The sequence below is a fragment of the Phyllostomus discolor genome, chromosome 7, assembly GCF_004126475.2.
Source record: "Phyllostomus discolor isolate MPI-MPIP mPhyDis1 chromosome 7, mPhyDis1.pri.v3, whole genome shotgun sequence".
Taxonomy (NCBI): domain Eukaryota; kingdom Metazoa; phylum Chordata; class Mammalia; order Chiroptera; family Phyllostomidae; genus Phyllostomus; species Phyllostomus discolor.
Window position 1 is genome coordinate 3,772,599 of NC_040909.2, and position 20,081 is coordinate 3,792,679.

The 20,081-nt window shown below is 42.8% G+C and overlaps 1 protein-coding gene across 6 annotated transcripts in view; it reads right to left on the minus strand.

Moving 5' to 3' along the window:
- DOCK3 (dedicator of cytokinesis 3) overlaps window positions 1–20,081 on the minus strand; it is a 268,621-nt gene that overhangs the window by 191,985 nt on the left and 56,555 nt on the right. For all 6 annotated transcript variants that reach the window (XM_036030272.1, XM_036030271.1, XM_036030269.1 and 3 more), the window contains exons 4-5: window positions 7,116–7,171; window positions 1,524–1,620 (exon numbers count right to left, since the gene is read on the minus strand). In XM_036030272.1, the coding sequence (XP_035886165.1) occupies window positions 1,524–1,620; window positions 7,116–7,171 (153 nt within the window). The remainder of the gene's footprint in view (window positions 1–1,523; window positions 1,621–7,115; window positions 7,172–20,081) is intronic.

Here is a 20,081-nt window from a genome sequence, read left to right on the forward strand (position 1 = left end):
GTCCCCAGTGTGCGCTTGGGCAGGAAGAAGCACTGCCCCCGCCAGCGGTGCGAGGGCGGGGAACAGGGTTCTGTCTACGGGATGTACCAGTGAGGGACACGGCCGCGTCAATGACCGGGGGGGGGGGGGGGGGGGGGGGGGGGGTCAGCGAAAGTCCAGAGTCCTGTCCACAGGCTCAGCTACGGAGGGCACCACCTTTTGCTACAGGGGGAGGGACAACCAAGAGCTCCAACCACAGGCTCCTCTGCAGAGGGGTGCTTCTTCCTTACTTCGAAGCAGAGGAGACTGATCAAGGTGTGTTCCCAGAACTCTGTAAGGGAAGGGCGACACCTTGTTAACGCTGAACAGTTGGGAAAGCCGGCGTCCTCCCCACAGGCTCTGCAGGGGAGAGGTGCCAGCCTGTAATTGCTGGTGAGAGAGAATTCAGAGTCCTCCCTATAGGCTCCACTGAGGAGGGGCACTGCTTCACTACTGGAAGGAGACGGGCAGAAGTCAGAGGTCAGCCCAGAGGAGGATGCACTGGAGGAGCAAATCCTGGTGCTGCACGTGAGGAAAAGGGTGTGTGTGTTCAGAGCTCTGGCCCCAGATTCTGCTGCTGCAGTGCCTGCTGGGGTGGAGGGGGCATGCAGCTTTTACTGTGATGTTCTCCTCAGGAGCGGGCAGGATAGGCTAAACCGTTTCTGTCTCACTGGGCCATCCTCTGTCTAGGGAAAACAGGTTTTCCTCGGTGCTATTTTTAGCTTGCATTCGTTAGCATTTCCAGGTTGTGGGCCTCTCTAGAGCCCAGGCCAGGATACACGAAGGCAAGAAAAAAAAAAACAATAATCAGGGAACTTAATGCTGGAGTTCCAAGATGTCCAGTCAGTCCACCTTCTTTTCCCTAGCGTTCAGAGTTTTCTGGTAGGTGGTTTACAGGTTTTGTTCAGGATGTTTTATGTGATTAGGAGTAATATCTAATGAGTGTACTACATCTTGTTCAGAACCCGAAACCTGTCACTTATTTTTTATCTAGATTTTATGTATCCTACCACTGTCTAAGTTTCCAGAAGATATAGACTGTTTTTATTAATCTTTTTATTAATTGTTGGCCTAGCAGAAAGTGTCATATATGACATGTCTTTTACATTTAGTAGCTGTAACAAACTGTTGGTACAACTTCTTGGCCTGTACCTACCATTAGGTTCACAATATAACTCTCAAGCTTGTTCATTTATTCAGTAAATGCCTGCTTTATGAAAGCTCTGTGAGTACAGCAAAGAGTAAGACAGCTAAAATCCCTGGTCCTACGGACCTTACATTTACCGACAGACAGGGTGGGGAGAGACTGCAGGCCTAAGAATAACGTGTTCTCTTCAGGATAATCAAACCCAGTATGCTGTGCTTAGTTAATATTAAGAATATACACTTGAAAAACTGGAAATATTCAGAAACCTAAAAATGTTGCTACTGGCATAGGCAAGGTAATTTTTTCACTTGGTACAATGAACTTTAACGATCTAATAAACTAGCCGTCAACTGCTTACCACATAGAGTTGTTTCCACAGACTCGCCCATTCTTGCAGAGTTGCTGTAACCTCAGTCACAATAGAATCTTCAAGCGGAACAACCGTTTCGTACTGCCTAGAATTGTAACAAACAGCCATGTTATCTTTGATAAATGACTGTAATCCTGTCCACTGCCCTTTTTCGACACGTGTAACTCAAATGTTAAACTCATGCAAATGTAGAAAGAGGAACACTAATTGACGATCTTTCGCAGTAATGGACTGCAATGGTGTAACTGAGGTGAATTAATACAGAAACACTTGGGTTTTGCTACAGCTATACCTATGCCTATGCCTACATCTGTAGCTGTCTCAACTTTACTTTTTGAAACAGAACTGTCTTTAAGACACACTTTATAAAAATACCATTTTAAGCTTTTGTTTTCTTCAAGGAAAGACAATAGCAATGCCCAAGTCTTGCTTATATTGATTTTTTAAATTATATATGTACGTCCTTTAACATTTACCAGTAATGCAAAATAGTTCATGTTTGGTATAAAATATGGAAATGGGAGGAACACAGACACTGGGTTTTGAGTAGTTTTATAAGCTCTCCCTTATATTGGTGTTGCATTGCCTTAGAAACTAGCGTTAGTGGAGGAACTTTAGGTCTGGTGGAGGACTTCTGACCCTGGAAACAGAAACGCACTGGGTTTCTCTCAGCCTGCCTTGGGAGACTGGGGTGCCGGCCCCTGTGCTAACTGCCGAAGGTCGATCAGTGAACAAAAATGGATGGGGTCCCTATCTTCAGAGAAGTTTTGTTCTGGGTAGGGCAAGTCCAGATAAATAACCACAACAAACAGATATGAATGGTGAAACTAAGAAGAAAATGAAAGTGTACAATCACAGATTTTAGATGGGAGACGTGATTCAAGAAGAGAGGATCAGTGAAGTCTCTGAAGGAGTGGCAAAGCCTAAAACATGCAAAACGGTCATGACAGAAAAAGTGTGTAGGGAGGGAGAGGACTGGGCACGGTGTCTACAAACGAAATGACACACAAGAAGTCACTAAGATAGAAAAGAATCTGACACATCGAAGAACTTAAAGCAGGCTGGTATGGGTGAGGCCAGCTCTCATGGGGCTTTTTTTTGTGTGTGTGTGATACTACAGACCCCAGATCCTAATGCATTTTGAAAATGAGAAGCTACTGAAAGGTTCTTTATATAGGGGCAGGGCACGACTTGATAATGTTTTTGCAATGGCTATGCCAATTTTGAGGGATAAAACAATATTTTCTGGGACTAAAAGATTCTACATACTTTATCGTGATTAGGTGATTATATCCCATATTCTGATTTATTAGCCATAAAGAACATAATCCACTTGGAAATAGCACAATAAAATTTATTTCACAAAATTAGCATTAAGTATCATTTCTGTACACAAAAAATAGCTGACAAACACCACCACTGTGTTCAAAGATTACTTAATGCATTAATATGAAGCATCAATGAACATGTTACTTGATTATGTTAATGGTTTTATTGTTTTATTTTGTGTGATTGATTCCAGCAAACAAAGAGAATCATCTTGGAATGATGCCAGAGAACTATCCATATTCATCAAATTTAAAAGCTGATTAAAATAAAAGCCTTCATCAAGGGCTTGCTAAGAGTAAAATATGAATATATTTTTTCCTTGTGTCACTAGCATCCAAGGTACTAATTCTCAGACTCAACTTTACCCATTATTTCAAGTATTATAACAGTTTTTAAATAAATGGTTTACTTTAGTTTTTAAAAATACATCATACTGAATTTTCTCTCAGATAAAAAGGAGTAAACCAATCATAAATGACAGCTCTGAAAGGAAGAAGTCTTAATGACTTATACAAAACTGCATTGAATGAAAAGACATCCTTTATCTCTTCAAGCTACTAGATGTGTGGATAGGAGTAAAAATTTGTGATTATTTCTATATACTATGTCTCAAGAGTGCTAGAGATATAATTAGGAAATTGACAGAAACAATCAGGAAAACCACAATTTTTTTTCTTAATTTTTTATTATTGTTTATGCTGTCATAGCTATCTCAATTTCTCCCCCTTTGCCCCCCTCAACCCGGCCCACCACCCCATGCTTCCACTGTCAACCCCCACACTGCTGCCCATGTCCGCGGGTCTCCCACACGTGTTCTTTGACTAGTCCCTTCACCTCTTTCAGAGAGTCCCCACCACTCTCCTCCCCTCTTACAGCTGCCAGTCTACTCCATGAGTCTGTGCCTCTGGTTCTATTTTGCTTATTATTTTGTTCATTAGATTCCTCTTATAAGTGGCATCAATCATATGCTATTTGTCTTTTACCAACTGCCTTAGTTCACGGGACATAATAGTCTCCAGTTCCAAAGAAAACCGTGTGACAGTAACTTAACTGTATGTTCTAGAGCTGTTCTGAAGGAGGTTCACTTCTGACTGTTGATCAGATAAAGCTTCATGAAGAAAGTGAGGTTCCTAAAGGAAAGGTAGGTTTGTAGGGCAAGGAGGTGAGGAGAGGGCTCTCTAGGGTGTAATATGCTATGAAAAGAGATGTAGCCCTGGCTGGCGTAGCTCAGTGGATTGAGCGCAGGCTGCGAACCAAAGTGTCGCAGGTTCAACTCCGTCAGGGTACATGCCTGGGTTGCAGGCCATGACCCCCAGCAACTGCACACTGATGTTTCTCTCTCTCTCTTTCTCACTCCCTTCCCTCTCTAAAAATAAATAAATAAAATCTTTTAAAAAAAGAGATGTAGAGAAAGTACTGAACAAAGCATATTAAAGGGGATTTGTGATGGGGACACATGGGGAATGTGTTTGAAAAGACAAAAAGGTGTTGTCAGCACAAGGCTGAGAGATTTAAACTTGACACAATGAAAATAAACATGGGAGTTATGTTTCAGTTAGATTAATGAAGAAATAATATATAGGATAACTTAGAATAAAGTTTCTGGAAACTTTCATCTATTAGGTCTCCACTATACACTTTAATAATTAAGATACCAAACATTGATGTTTCTCTGCCTCTCTTTCTCCCTCCCTTCCCCTCTCTAAAAATAAAATAAAATCTTAAAAAAGAAAAAAAAAGATGGCCCTGGCTGGCATAGCTCAGTGGATTGAGCGCAGGCTGTGAACCACAGTGTCGCAGGTTCGATTCCCAGTCAAGGCACATGCCTGGGTTGCAGGCCATGACCTCCAGCAACCGCACATTGATGTTTCTCTCTTTCTCTCTTTCTCCCTCCCTTCCCTCTCTAAAAATAAATAAATAAAATATTTTTTTAAAAAAGGATCTATGAAAACTTCACATTGTTTCTATTTTAAATTTTCAAGATTTTCTACTTACCTCAATTTATACTAACACAAGTCTAAACTAATACTGACTTATTTTTCCTAGGCTATAATACACCCTCAATATCCTGAAAATTCATTTTTAATTATATTTTACTGATTATGCTATTACAGTTGTCCCAACTTCTCCCATGGCCCCGCTCCACCCAGCTCTGCCCACTCCCACAGGCAATCCCCCACCATTGTTCATGACCATGGTCACGCATACATTCTTTGGCTGCTGGCTGCTCCATTTCCTGTACTGCACTTTACATCCCCGTGGCTATTCTGTGACTACCTATTTGTACTTCTCAATCACCTCACCTCTTCACCCATTCGCCCACACCCGCCTCCCATCCCAAAACCATCAAAACGCTCTCCGTGTCTATGACTCTGTCCTCTGTTGCTTTTGTTTGCTTAGTTTGATTTTCAGAGTTAATTGCTGATAGATATGTATTTATTGTCATTTTATTGTCCATAGTTTTGATCTTCTTTTTCTTAAATGAGTCCCTTTAACACTTCATATAATAATGGTGTGGTGATGATAAACTCCTTTAGTTTTTTCTTATCTAGGAATCTCTTTATCTGCCCATCAATTCTAAATGATAGTTTTGCTGGGCAGAGCAATCTTGGCTGTAGGTCCCTGCTTTTCATGACTTTGAATATTTCTTGCCAATCCCTTCTAGCCTGCAAAGTTTCCTCTGAGAAATTAGCTGACAGTCTTATGGGAACTTCCCTGTAGGTAACTAACTGCTTTTCTCTTGCTGCTTTTAGGACTTTCTCTTTTTCTTTACCTTTGGCATTTTAATTAAGATGTGTCTTGGAGTGAGTCTCTTTATACCTTCTTGTTTGGGACTCTCTGTGCTTCCTGGAATTGCATGTCTATTTCCTTCACCAAATCAGGGAAGGTTCTTTAACTATTTTTTCAGATAGATTTCCAACTTCTTGCTCTTTCTCTTCTCTCTCTGGCACCCCTATGATGCAAATGTTGGAATGCTTAAAGTTGTCCCACAGGCTGCTTACACTATCCTCATTTTTTTTTGGCATCTTTTTTTCTTCTTCTTGTTCTGACTGGTTGGTTTTTGCTTCCTTATGTTCCAAATCATTGATTTGATTTTCAGCTTCATCCACTCTACTGTTGTTTCTGTTTCACACAAAAAAAATCTCACAATATTTTAAGTAAACTTAGGATTTTGTGTTGAGCCACATTCATAGCCATCCTGGGACGCATGCGGCCTACAGTCTGCAGGCTGGACACCCCTGCCGGACTCTGCACCAGAGAAAACTGGCTCTAGCATCCAGCTGCTTTTGGCATTCCCAGAAACAGCCTCACTGCCCTCCTTCATCCATACCAGTAGCAGCCATGTGATGTCACCTCTTCTACAACCTGTTATCTTTTGTATCCCAGACATTAGAGTGCAGACAGCTTTCTGCAGTTATTATTCTGGGGTATATCAGTATTTCCTCTTTTTCTATTTCACTCTTCATATACGTGTGTGAATAATTCCCTGTATTAAATTCTACCTCGTAGAGTGATGCATCAGTTTCTCTTTTCCTGAGTAAACCCTAACTTACCAGAAGGTTACTCTGATGCTTATTCAACCTCAGATCAAAAACATTATTTCTAATACCAAACTCTTACCATAGCTATATAGTACCTTAAATTTTATATTTTAAAATGGTAAATTAAAAATAAAATCACAATTTTATAATACATACTTATTATTTTTAAAAATAGAACATGATTTTAATTTTTTTAAAAGTCACAGATCATGCAAAAACAAATGTTAACACTTTGATATAGTTACATCTTTTCTCTCTTCTACTCAGAGATTGCTTTTGTTTCTCAAATTTGTGATCAAACTATGTATCCACTTTATACACTATCTTCTTATCTTTAAGGTATGCCTTTAATGTTTTTTTAATCTCTACCTGCAAAAGCTGGGATTTTAAAAGTCTCCTTCACTTTGATATATGTAACAAAATGACATTTATCACTAACTCCTATCCTATCAAGGACTGTTCTCAAAATAGTACATCATTTTAAACATACAGCATGCATAATTGTTTTATAAAATTCACAACCCAGGTTACTTTTCCAGTATACAGGAAAATAAATTATGTCCTCAAAATTATATATGATGAATGAACAAGTGTATTTTCGTCAGGGAAACAAGTTAATGGCATATTTATACAATGAACAGAAAACAAAAAAGTCCTCTGCTATAACCAACAAAAACTTTAAATAAGTTTAGTCAGGCCAACTACTCACCCCCTGTTGCTGACAATTGCCTTTTTCAAGTGTATGTAATTTGCAGGAAAGATCCCCTGTAAAAGATAAAAGATTTTCATAAGAAAAAGTAATCTGAGATGAACATCTCATATACACTAAAAGAGCAGTCAGCTTTCAGCATGGAAATACTCTTATCAACAACACACTAGACCTCCTGATGTAGCAACCACTTTGCTACTTAAGAATGCAGTTTCACAAATCCTATCGAATAGGAATTTCACTGGTATTTGCAATCAGAGTCCATCCTCAGGGAAAAGCTGTGATCTTAACTACAAACAGTATTTTTTAAGTTACAGATTAAAAATGTTCCATCAAATCACTCTCGGGATACAGACTCATGTACAGAGCTTGGTACGTATCTACAAAACCAACCATACTGCCTAACCAACAACTTACAGGTTATTCAGCTGAGCACCAGAGAAGCCATTCTCAGACTCTGGCTCACATTTGTATGCACAAGAGTAAATCAATTTGGGAGCCTCAAACTGCTTCTTCTATTCTTTCCAAATCATTTCCATGTTTGTATTTGCCATATATAATTTCAATCCCTAAGGGACAAAAATATATTTTCTTAAAAAAAACAAAGTTTTCTAATCAATGTTTCATCCTTTTCCTGATGTATGAAGCTCTTTTAATATAGAATGCAAGTGACCTAATTTTTTTAATATACTTTGGTCCACACCACTAACAACAACAAACTCAATCTATACCATACAACTAAACAACATTTTAGCAGCTAAAATGGAATGCATTTTATAGTTTTCAGTGTACAGGTCTTCCTCCTTGGGTAAATTTATTCATCAGTATCTTATTGTGTTTTATGCTAGTGTGAATTGGATTGTTTTATTTCTTTTCAAATACTTCATTGTTAATATACAGAAACACAACTAAATTGTGTGCTAATTATATGTCCTACAGTTTTACTGAATTTGTTGGTTAGTTCAAACAGTCTTACTAGCTAGGACTTCCCCGTGCTACGATGAATAAGAGTCGTGACAGTGGGCACCCTGTCTGTATGATGTTAGCTGTAGGCTTGTCATAATCTCGTCTTTATGTGTTGTATTTTGTCAAATGCTTTTTCTGAATCTATTGAGATGGTCACACAGATTTTTATCTTTCAGTATATTAATCCAGTGTATCATATTTACTTATTTGCAAATGTTGAATCATCCTTGCATCCCTTGGATAAATCCCCCTTGATCATGGTGTATAATCCTTTTAAAGTACGGTTACATTTGAATTGCTAGTATTTTCTTAAGAATTTGTGCACCTATATTCATCAGGAATATCTGGTCTATACTTTGTTTTCCTGCAGTGTCCTCCCCTGACTTTGGCATCATATTAACGCCGACCTTATGAAATGAGCTGGGGAGTGCTCCCTCCTCTTCAGAGTTTGAGAAGGATCAGTGTCAATTCTTTCAAGTTTGGTAGAATTAACCAGTGAGGTCAAGTGGTCCTGAACTTTTCTTTGTTGGGAGGTTTTTGATCACTAATGCAATCTCCTTGCTCATTATTAACTATTTGCATCTTCTACTGCTTCCTGATTCGTTCTTCATAGGTTGCATGTTTCCACATACATGTCCATTTCTTCTGCACAATCCAATTGTTGACATAATTGTTCATGTAGTTTCTCGTTATCCTATGCACTTCCACAGTATCAATTTTCACATCTCTTTCATTTCTCATTTTGAGTATTTCCTTTTTTTTCCTTAGTCTGTCTAAAGGTTTCTCAATTTTGCCTGTCTTTTAAAACAACTAGCTCTTAATTTTGTTGATCTTTTCTATTGCTTTACGGTCTCCATTTCATTTATTTCCACTCTGACCTTTGTTATTTCCTTCCTTATGCTAAATATGGACATAGTTTATGGTTCTTTTCTTTTAAATTATATTTTATTAGTTATGCTATTATACTTGTCCTGATTTTACCCCCTTCACTCCCTCCACCCAGCACCCCCTACTTCCCCAGGCAATCCCTCCACCATTGTTTATGTCCATGGGTCATGCATATAAATTCTTTAGCTACTCCACTTGTTACACTGTACTTTACATCCTCATGGCTATTCTGTAACTGCCTATTGCATTTCTTAATACCCTCACCTCTTCGCCCATTCTCCCTCTCCTCCCTCCCACCTGGCATTGTCAGGTAACTAACTTCTCTTGCTTTGAAGAGTCTCTTTTTACCTTTAATCTTTAGCCTTTTAATAATGATGTGTCTTGGAGTAGGCCTCCTTCTATCCATCTTATTTGGGACTCTCTATGCTTCCTGGACCTGCATATCTATTTCCTTCACCACATCAGGGAAGTTTTCTTTCACTACTTTTTCAGATAGATTTCCAACTTCTTGCTCTTTCTCTTCTCTGTCTGGCACCCCTATGATGCAAATGTTGGAATGCTTAAGGTTGTCCCACAGGCTGCTTACACTATCCTCATTCTTTTTGGAGTCTTTTTTCTTTTGGTTGGTTTTTGCTTCCTTATGTTCCAAATCATTGACTTGATTCTCAGCTTCATTCACTCTACTGTTGTTTCCCTGTAAATTGTTCTTTATTTCAATTAGTGTATCCTCCATTTCTGACTGGATCTTTTTTTATCCTGCTGAGGTCCTCTCCTCACTAAGTTCCTTGAACATCCTTATAACCAGAGTTTTGAACTCTGCATCTGACAGATTGCTTATATCCATTTTGTTGAATTCTTTTTCTAGAGTTTTGATCTGTTCTTTCATTTGGGCCATGTTTCTTTGCCTCCTGGTTTTGGCAGCCTCCCTGTGGTTGTTTCTGTGTATTAGTTAGAGCTCCTTGACTCTGTGTCTTAGTAGTGTGGCCTAATGTAGTAGGTGTCCTGTAGGGTCCAGTGGCACAACCTTCCCTGTCCCCCAAGCTGGGTACTTGAGATGCACCCTTTGTGTGGGCTGAATACTCCCTCCTCTTCTGGTTGAGCCTTGGCTGCTGCTGGCAGATCAATGGGAGGGATTGACTCAGGCCAGTCAGCTACAAGGACTGGCTGTGACCACTGACCACCAACCTCTATCCTCCATAGAGGATCATCTGTGGGGGAGCAGGATGGTGGTGCTCCAATATGGTCTCTAACTGTCCACTGGGTGCACTAGCCCTGGGGTTTCCTGGGTGGTGCAGGGCAAGGTCAGCCTCCACCTGTGTTTGGCTCTGGGCCACCCTGCCCGAGCTATAAAGCAATCGGAGATGGCTGCTACTTGTCCTGGGCTTGGAAATTCCCAGGTGAAACTAAGCTGTGACTCTAACCTGACTGCCACTAGGGCTCAGTGAAGCCAATTGTTGATTATTTGACAGGATATAAGAGCCAAGACGAGCCATTCTTATAAAAAAGCAGCTTGGGTGGGCCTGTTACAGGGTGCAGCCGGGGGGGGGGGGCGCAAATAGGGACTTGGAATGGGGTCCAGAACTCAAGGTATCCAGGAAATATTAGGGTGTCTTCACCCCTTCCCCCACAGGTGTGGGTTAGGGGAAGGGACACATGGAGCAGGACCATTGAGAGCTGTTTCGCATAGCAACAGTTTTGCAGCTAACCTCTGGTGTGGCCATTTAACATATCTATAACCTTTAACTGGTTACACAGATATGTTAAATAGCTGTGGCCATGCTCTGAGCCAGGGGGATGGAAGTAACTTCCCCACAAAGACATAACTGGGGGGCAGGTCCCCCAAGTTACAGCGCCTGCGTGGGAGCTTGGAGAAGATTAGCTCCATGACATGGGGCCACGCCTGCCCAGACTCACAATGGCAGCCCAGTAAAGCTGGAAGAATATGAGAGTGCTGGCAAGTGTAGCCAATTGTAGGAGGAGTTGGAAATGGGGCTGCAGAGGAAGATTGGTGAGGGGATTTAAACCCAGACATGGCAGCCACTGGGGGGAGAACCACATGGCTTTGCCAGAGTGGAGACTACTGCAGCCATTGTACAGAGAGAACTACTCAGTCTTTAGCAGAGTGGGGACCCCTGCAGCTTTAGTAAGGGAACCACCACTCGGCTTCAGCAGAGATCCAGGTGACACAGCTGATGGTGCCGGGAACCGAGGGAGGCCTACCAGCTGAGATGGATTACTGGGAAGAACCGGGGGCTGCCTGAGCCACAGACTTCTGCTTCTTTTCCTAAGATACGGTACCCCAGACTGGGCCAAGGGGGGAAGGAAGGGCTGTGTGTGTTTGTGGGTGTTTTAAGGGACTTTGGGATTTTGATGAAGACATTAGGGCACTACTTTAAGTCTGTACAGCATCAAATAAACATTTCCTTTCCTTTTCATGAATCTCTGGCATTGAGAGATGTCTTCCCTATAAGGCGGTGGACATAACGGACCTGGGGACATAACGGACCTGGGGGGTTCCTTTCGGTGACAGTACACTGCCCTGGTCCCCCTTGTTGTTCTGTAACGGGCCATCAGTTGGGTGTGGTAGAGCCTCTATGGATCTCAAAAGCAGGTCACACACTTTGTTAGCCAGGTTGATGGTGTCTCAGATGTGGCACCAGCCTACTGGCTCTGTGGGGGGAGGGCTCAGCAAAAGGACAATGGCCTCTGCTCACTCCAATGCCAGACACTTCAGTCCCTCCCTGTATACCACTGGAGCCCTTCAAACTGCCACCCCAGTGCTGGAGCCCAGAGGGAGTGGGTGTGAGTAGGAGAGTCTATGTGTGGGTTCCCCAAGAGAAACTGCTTAGAGCTCCAGCGGCCTCCTCCACCGACTCAATCCCTGCTGGTTCAGAAGTTGTGGGGACTTTCTGGCACGGGAATCCTGGGCTGGGGGCACCTGGTGTGGTGATAGGACTCCTTGCTCCCAAGATATCCCTCCCAAATTTTTATCCATGTGGGTGTGGGACCAGTGTAACAGGGTACAGCCGAGAGAGGGGGCCCAACTAGGGATTTGGAATGGGGTCCAGAACTCAAGGTGTTCAGGAAATATTAGGGTATTCTCACTCCCCACCCAGGTGTGGGTTGGGGGAAGAGACACATGGAGCAGGACCATTGAGAGCTGTTTTGCATAGCAACAGCTTTGCGGCTAACCTCTGGTGTAGCCATTTAACATATCTATAACCTTTAACTGGTTACATAGATATGTTTAATAGCTGTGGCCATGCTCTGAGCCAGGGAGATGGAAGTAACTTCCCCACCAAGACATAACTGGGGGCAGGTTACAGCGCCTGCATGGGAGCTTAGAGAAGACTGGCTCCATGACATGGGGCCACGCCTGCCCAGACTCACCATGGAAACCCAGTAAAGCTGGAAGGATATGAGAGTGCTGGCAGGTGTAGCCAATTGTGGGAGGAGTCGGAAATGGGGCTGCAGAGGAGGATTGGCTCGGGGATTTAATGCGAGACATAGCAGCCACTGGAGGGAAAACCATGCAGCTTTGGCAGAGTGGAGATTCCCATGGCCATTGTGCAGAGAGAAGCACTCAGTCTTTAGCAGAGTGGGGGGAACCTTTAGTAAGGGAACCACCACCCGGCTTCAGCAGAGACCCAGGTGACACAGCTAATGGTGCCGGGAACCGAGGGAGGCCTACCAGCTGAGACGGATTACTGGGAAGAACCGGGGGCTGCCTGAGCCACGGACTTCTACTTCTTTTCCTGAGATACAGTACCCCAGACTGGGCCAAGGGGGGAAGGAAGGGCTGTGTGTGTTTGTGGGTGTTTTAAGGGACTTTGGGATTTTGATGAAGACATTAGGGCACTATTTTAAGTCTGTACAGCATCAAATAAACATTTCCTTTCCTTTTCATGAATCTCTGGCATTGAGAGATGTCTTCCCTATAAGGTGGCAGACATAATGAACCTGGGGGTTTCCTTTCAGTAACAGTACGTTGCCCTCAGCCTCCCCCTTGGCCCCTTGTGGTCTGGAACAGTTTTTGGCGACTCCACCGGGACAAAATTGTTCGTGGCAGACTGGCCCCCTCAGGTGCGAGAGAGTGAGACTTCGGAATTTTCCCAGTCTCTAGAATTTCTCAGCATTCCTGAGGGCATCAGCCTCCTATCACGCCTGGAAAGGTGAAAAGGAAACGAAACTGGGAGGGAGCAGGAACGTGAAAATGGTTTGGTTGAAGACTGGTTTCTGAACACCGTTTTGGAACAATGGAGCTGTGGGTAATGGTTTGGTTAGTGTGCTGCTACCAGGTGGCCCCTGTCTGCTCACTTCCAGTTCCAGTGAGCCCAGGTGGCAGTAAGGGAGCCTGTATTGAGGTTTCAGGAGGAAGCAAACCCCTAGGCTCTGTAAGCCGAGCCTGCATGTATGGTGGGGATCAGACAGCAAGCCGTGTGGGTGCACCGCCATTTGGGGTAAAATGGAGGATGAGCCACGTGAGTGCCCCACCATGGAGGACTGAGTGTGCATGGGCATCGCCATCTTGGAAGACCCGGCATGCATGGGTGTTGCTATCTTGGAACTGGACAAGGTGGTGGGCTAAGTGCTCTCTTCAGATTATGGGCTGTATGCTGCTGCTCTGTGGGCACTGTATCAGTCAGGTTCTCTGTGTAACTGGTTCTGATAGGAATGGCTCTGGTTCTAAAGGTCATGAACTAAGGTCCAAGGGTAAGCATCTAATATATAGGGTGTTTGCAAGGTCTGAGCTTCAGAAAGCTGCAGGATGTCCCTGCAAATCTAGGGACTTTTAGTAGAAGGTACCTGTAGTGCTAGGGACTTCTAGCTGCCACATGCTGAGTTTAAGTACTGAGTTTAAGTATAGTCCTTCCCAGTGTGAGAAAGGAACCAGGATTAAGAGACTGATGGTTAAATCTGGATGAGTAAAATTATGTATAAAGGATGTGAAAGTTTTAAACCTGGAGTAAAGAAAACCTGTATTGTAAGACCTAAGTAAAGTCACTGTAAGACCTAAGTAAGGTCACTGTAACCGGCTGGGGAGCATGCCTTTGCCACTCGGGACCCAGAAGGGTCATTTGGGCTGATGAGTGCTTCAGCCAGAGGCAAAGGGGGCATGTTTCTGCCAAGAGACCGGGCCTGAAGGAGCATGTCTCTGCGAGGCATGGATGGACGCACTAGGGCAAGAGAATGCTTCTACCTGTGTATTGTTCTGGAACTCTGTGTTTTGGATTTTGCTCTCTATCCGCTCTGAAAAGGAAATTGAGGATTCCAGGGAAGGTTGAAACTTCACACTCTATAGGAAAGTTTTGAGAAGCCTGGTGGATATCAGAAGGAAAAGGATTTTCATTCACACTTTGTATTTTTCTCCCTACCTGATCCCTCCAGAATTTGGCATTCGGAAGGAGTGAGTGAAGACATAAGGTTTCTTTGCATAAAACCAGTAAGACCAGTCATTAATAGTGGTTTTATTAACCAAGACTTTGACTGGAATGTCATGCCTGAAGGAGGCATGTATGGGTTCTGGTCATCACCAAAAAGCCCTGAGGAACTGGGATTGACTTGCAAAGCTAGTGTAAGCCCACAAGAAAAGCCTGGTACTTTGGTTGGTTGTGCAGTTCGTGCCAGTCTTTCCAGGGAAGGAATGAAGTTTTCTTTCCTGAAAGATGGCCAGAAAGGAACCTGTAGGCACAATGGAAGCCTCAGGGATTTGAGTGAAACAAATGGTACAGGCAAAGCCAGATGGTAGGTGTGTGGCTCTGCTTCTGTGCCCTGAGACGTGTAAGGTTCCCTGTGTGAATTCCAGCAAAGGGGAATTAAAGATCATAAGTGATCCAGGCTGCTCTTGGTGTGTTTATGCAAACAAATAGGCAAAATTAAAAGCAGGACTCAAAGTAGTCCCTTTAATAACAATGAGGGAGATCTTAAGGAGAAAAATTGTGGTTCAAGGAAAATCACAATGCTCAGTATTGGACATCAGAATGGCATAGCTAACTGTCTTGAAAAGTTTGTTTTCATTTGAAAGTTGAACTGGGTTTGTAGTATCACCAAAGATGTACAGTCTACAGGTACAGAGGACCTGTCAGACTGCCATTGCTGAATGGCATTGCAGGAAGGACCTCGCAACTGAGTGTCTTCCCAAAAGACAGTCTCACAGGCACAGTGACTGGTTTGGGGACTATTGTGTGAATTAACCTGTGTGTTCTTCTGTTGTCATAGGACGTATGCCTATGACTTCATTCCCTGAGTGATTGGTTGCAATATAGCCTCACTTAAGGAGCCCATTTTCATCATTGCCCCCTGAAACTCAACGGTTTGGCTGAACCTAAGTGGTTGGGTTCGTTAAGGATTCGGGTGGTCTGTGGGCTTCAATTTGGAACTGATTTTCCCTTTTCTGTCTTAATGGCTTGGACAGAAAGGGTTCAGAAATCTGAAAGGAGGGAAATCCTAATGTATTCCCCTCAGCCCGAGTGAAGCATAGTGGGCCACAAGGGTTTTGGATAGGTGTAGCATGCCTGTACACCTTCTTCCAGACGAGCCATTCTTTACCTAAGTCCCTGCCTTTGTCATTTAGTGGTTATGATTTCATTGTCCCTTCCAATTCTTTCCAAATCTGTCACCTCCAGAATATGACCAGGATGCCAACAGTCCAGTAATGCCAGCCTTTGGACACCAAGCCTGCAACTTCCTGGTGACAGCCAACTGACCACGACTCTGTGAGGTCCTTCCCCTTACAGGAAGGACTCCCTCCATCCTTTCAGGGCACCCCTGACCCAAGGGTAGGTAGGACTATGTCCATGTCCAGCTGGAAGTAGTTACAAGATGAGACCTTCGTCCATTGTCCTTCATAAGATTATAAAGTGGGTGTAAATCTGAAAGGAGGGATTGTAACAGGGTGTAGCCAAGGGGGGTGGGGCCCAAATAGGGATTTGGAATGGGGTCCAGAACTCAAGGTGTCCAGGAAATATTAGGGTGTCTTCACCCCTTCCCCCGCAGGTGTGGGTTGGGGGAAGGGACACATGGAGCAGGACCATTGAGAGCTGTTTTGCATAGCAACAGCTTTGCAGCTAACCTCTGGTGTGGTCACTTAACATATCTATAACCTTTAACTGGTTACATAGATATGTTTAATAGCTGTGGCCATGCTCTGAGCCAGGGGGATGGAAGTAACTTCCACCCAAGACATAACTGGGGGGCAGGTCCCCCAAGTTACAGTGCCTGCGTGGGAGCTTGGAGAAGATTGGCTCCATGACATGGGGCCATGCCTGCCCAGACTCACAATGGCAGCCCAGTAAAGCTGGAAGAATATGAGAGTGCTGGCAAGTGTAGCCAATTGTAGGAGGAGTTGGAAATGGGGCTGCAGAGGAAGATTGGTGAGGGGATTTAAACCCAGACATGGCAGCCACTGGGGGGAGAACCACGCAGCTTTGACAGAGTAGAGACTACTGCAGCCATTGTACAGAGAGAACTACTCAGTCTTGAGCAGAGTGGGGACTCCCGCAGCCCTGTGAGAGAGAATCACGATGTGGCTTTAGCACAGAACCGCCACTTGGCTTTGACAGAGTGGCGACCCCCCTCCTCACAGCCATTGCAGAGAGAGAACCATGTGGCTGTGGCAATAGGAGAGAGAACCATGGGGCTTTGCCAGAATGGGGACCCCTGCAGCTTTAGTAGGGAGAACCACCACCCGGCTTCAGCAGAGATCCAGGTGACACAGCTGACGGTGCCAGGAACCGAGGGAGGCCTACCAGCCAAGACAGATTACTGGGAAGAACTGGGGGCTGCCTGAGCCACAGACTTCTACTTCTTTTCCTGAGATACGGTACCCCAGACTGGGCAAAGGGGGAAGGAAGGACTGTGTGTGTTTGTGGGTATTTTAGGTGCTTTGGGATTTTGATGAAGACATTAGGGCACTACTTTAAGTCTGTACAGCATTAAATAAACATTTCCTTTCCTTTCCTTTTCACGAATCTCTGGCATTGAGAGATGTCTTTCCTATAAGGCGGCAGACATAACGAACCTGGGGGGTTCCTTTCAGGTTACAGTACATTGTCTTTGGCCCCCCCCTTGTGTTCTGTAACACCAGCCCATTCAGCATCCGCACCCCATTACCAGTCTAGATGGATGTGGATTTTTGAATTGCATAGTTGTCAGACTTCCATTCAACTCAATTTCTGACATTCCTGAGTGATGGTTGATGGATATTTTATTTGTAATTTTGATGTGGTGTGCAAAGAGGTGAGCCACGTCTGCCCGCATCGCCATCTTGACCTCGTTTTCCTTATCGTAAGCATTTATCACGATCAACTTCCCTCTTAAAATTGCTTTTTCAGCATTCCATAGCTTTCAGTGTGCTCTGTTTTCCTTTTCATTTGTGTCACGATATTCTATTTCCCTCTTAATTTCTTTTTTTGACTCACTGGTTGTTCAGGGGTATGTTGTTTAATTTCCACATATTTGTGAATTTTCCAGTTTCTCTTCCTATTACTGAATTCTGCTTTCATACCATCAGAAAAGATACATGGTATGATTTGTCTTCTTAAATGTGCCTTGTTATATAACCTACCATTATGATCTATTCTGAAAAATGTTCCTTTACAATTGAAAAGAATGTATATTCTGATGCTGATAGATGAAATGTACTGTATAGACATATACACATGTCTTCCCGTATCTATATATACATATATCTATTATATGTATATATATATCATACACATATAGTAGATATATATAGTACGCATACTAGATATCTGTATCTATATAATACATAGTGTACTTATAGTACATATGTATAGTATAAACGTGTCTATGTGTCTGTGTGTGAATATATATATATATAATATATAAATGTTATAGAAATGTGGTCTATAATTCAAGTCCAACATTTCCTTGTTGCTCTTCTGTCACTGATGAAAGTGAATTACTGAAGTCCCTTACTATTATTGTATTGTTATCTACTTCTCATTTCAGATCTCCATTTGTTTAATATAATTCAGGCTCCATTTTGGGTACATATATATTTATGATTATCATCTTCTTGTTGAGTTGACCCTTGTCATTATATAATGACCTTTTCTGTCTAGTTACAGTTTTTGGCCTAAAGTCTATTTTGGTTTCCACTTGCATTAAATACTTTATAATTCTTATAAAACTTTTAATAAGTCATCTTTTTATTTTTCTTTAACTACTAATACCTATGAAAAACCTAGTGAAATTCTCATTGTGGCCATATTATTAAGACAAATAGAAGATGTATAGGGATGCCTTTTTATTTTAAGTGTGCTGAGTCACTAAATGATTGTCTTTTACCAACACTAGAGAATTTTAACCACGCTCTACGGAATATCACCGCTGCAGAAAATGAAATGGGTTATCAATACTGTCTTTCCATCGCTCAGCTTTTTAAGTTTAAGAATACAAATAAAAGTTACTGAGAGGAGGTTATATTTTTTCTTTTTAGTCTTTAAAAAGTATTACGTTCACAAGTCTCTTACTGAGGAAGTCCATCCCCTGTATTTCCTTCTGCCCGAGCCCTACTTTGTCCAGTGTGGGTGTGTGCTGAGTTTGGTTGATGATGTAGCAGATGAAAGGACGTATTTAGGAAAACAATCCATCAGATGGGCCTTGAGACAGAATTTGGGGAGCTAAGAATCTTGAAAACACAAGAAACAGCCCCCAGAACCCCAAGTCTCAGTGTTGGCCACAGCCATTCCTGGCAATAACTACACTGGGGACGCAGAAACATGTGAGCACTTGTTTACACAAATCTCCCTGTGCCTCCACCTGAGTGGGGTGGTGGGAGGAAGCAGTAACTTCATTCCAGATTTTATTGTTTGCAGATAAAACTATAATAAGCAGCTGCTTTATTAAGACAAACAAAGCAAACTAAATAGATGTTTATCTTCTCTCCCTCTCTCAAGCACACATTTTGTCTCCTAGATACATTTGTTTAAATGATACCTATCTGTTTATACATTGCTTTGTTTCCTAGTATTACATCTTGTTAGTCCTCGTGGAAACATTGTAGATTACAGGTGGCAAACACAAGGCCCAACGGCCCAATCTGGCCCTCCACCTTATTTTATTCACCAGGCACCTTATTTCTTCCCAGCAACAGCACCAAGCTCCTTGCCCCTAGCTAAGAAGCAGTTACATTTATACAGTCCTCGAATTACATTTGGCCCTTGAAGGCAACCGTGAGGGTGATGTGGCCCCCAGTGAAAATGATTTTAACAACTCTGTTGTAGATTGTAATGCCTTGTCTATGCTCGTGAATGAATCAATAAAAGAACAGAAATGTGCCATGTTTCTGGAAAAAAGCCGTATATAGATGTGTTATTAAAAAATGTTACAAACAATCCAATTAAAAATGGACAAAGGACCTGAACAGACACTTCTCCAAGGAGGACATACAGAGGGCCCAGAGACACATGAAAGGATGCTCGGCATCACCAGCCATCAGAAAGATGCAAATTAAAACCACAATGAGATACCACTTCACTCCAGTCAGAATGGCCGCCATAACAACCAAACCAACAAACAAATGCTGGTGAGGTTGTGGAGAAAAGGGAACCCTAGTGCACAATGGGAATGCAGACTGGTGCAGCCACTGTGGAAAACAGTATGGAATTTCCCCAGAAAACTACAAATGGAACTGGCTTTTGACCCAGCAATTCCACTGCTGGGAATATACCCTAAAAATCCTGAAACACCAATTCAAAAGAACTTATGCACCCCAATGTTCACAGCAGCACAATTTACAATAGCCAAGTGCTGGAAGCAACCTAGGTGCCCACCAGTAAATGGGTGGATCAAAAACTGTGGTACATTTATACAACGGAATACTATGCAGCAGAAAGAAAAGAAGAGCTCCTACCCTTCGCAACAGCCTGGATGGATCTGGAGAGCACTATGCTAACTGAAATAAGCCAGGCTGTGAAAGACAAATATCATATGATCTCACCTATAAGTGGAACCTAATCAACAAAACAAACAAGCAAGCAAAATATAACCAGAGGCATTTAATTTAAGAACAAACTGATAGTAAACAGAGGGGAGTGGGAGAGGGGAAAAAGGAGGAAGGGTTGTCAAGGAACATGTATAAAGGAC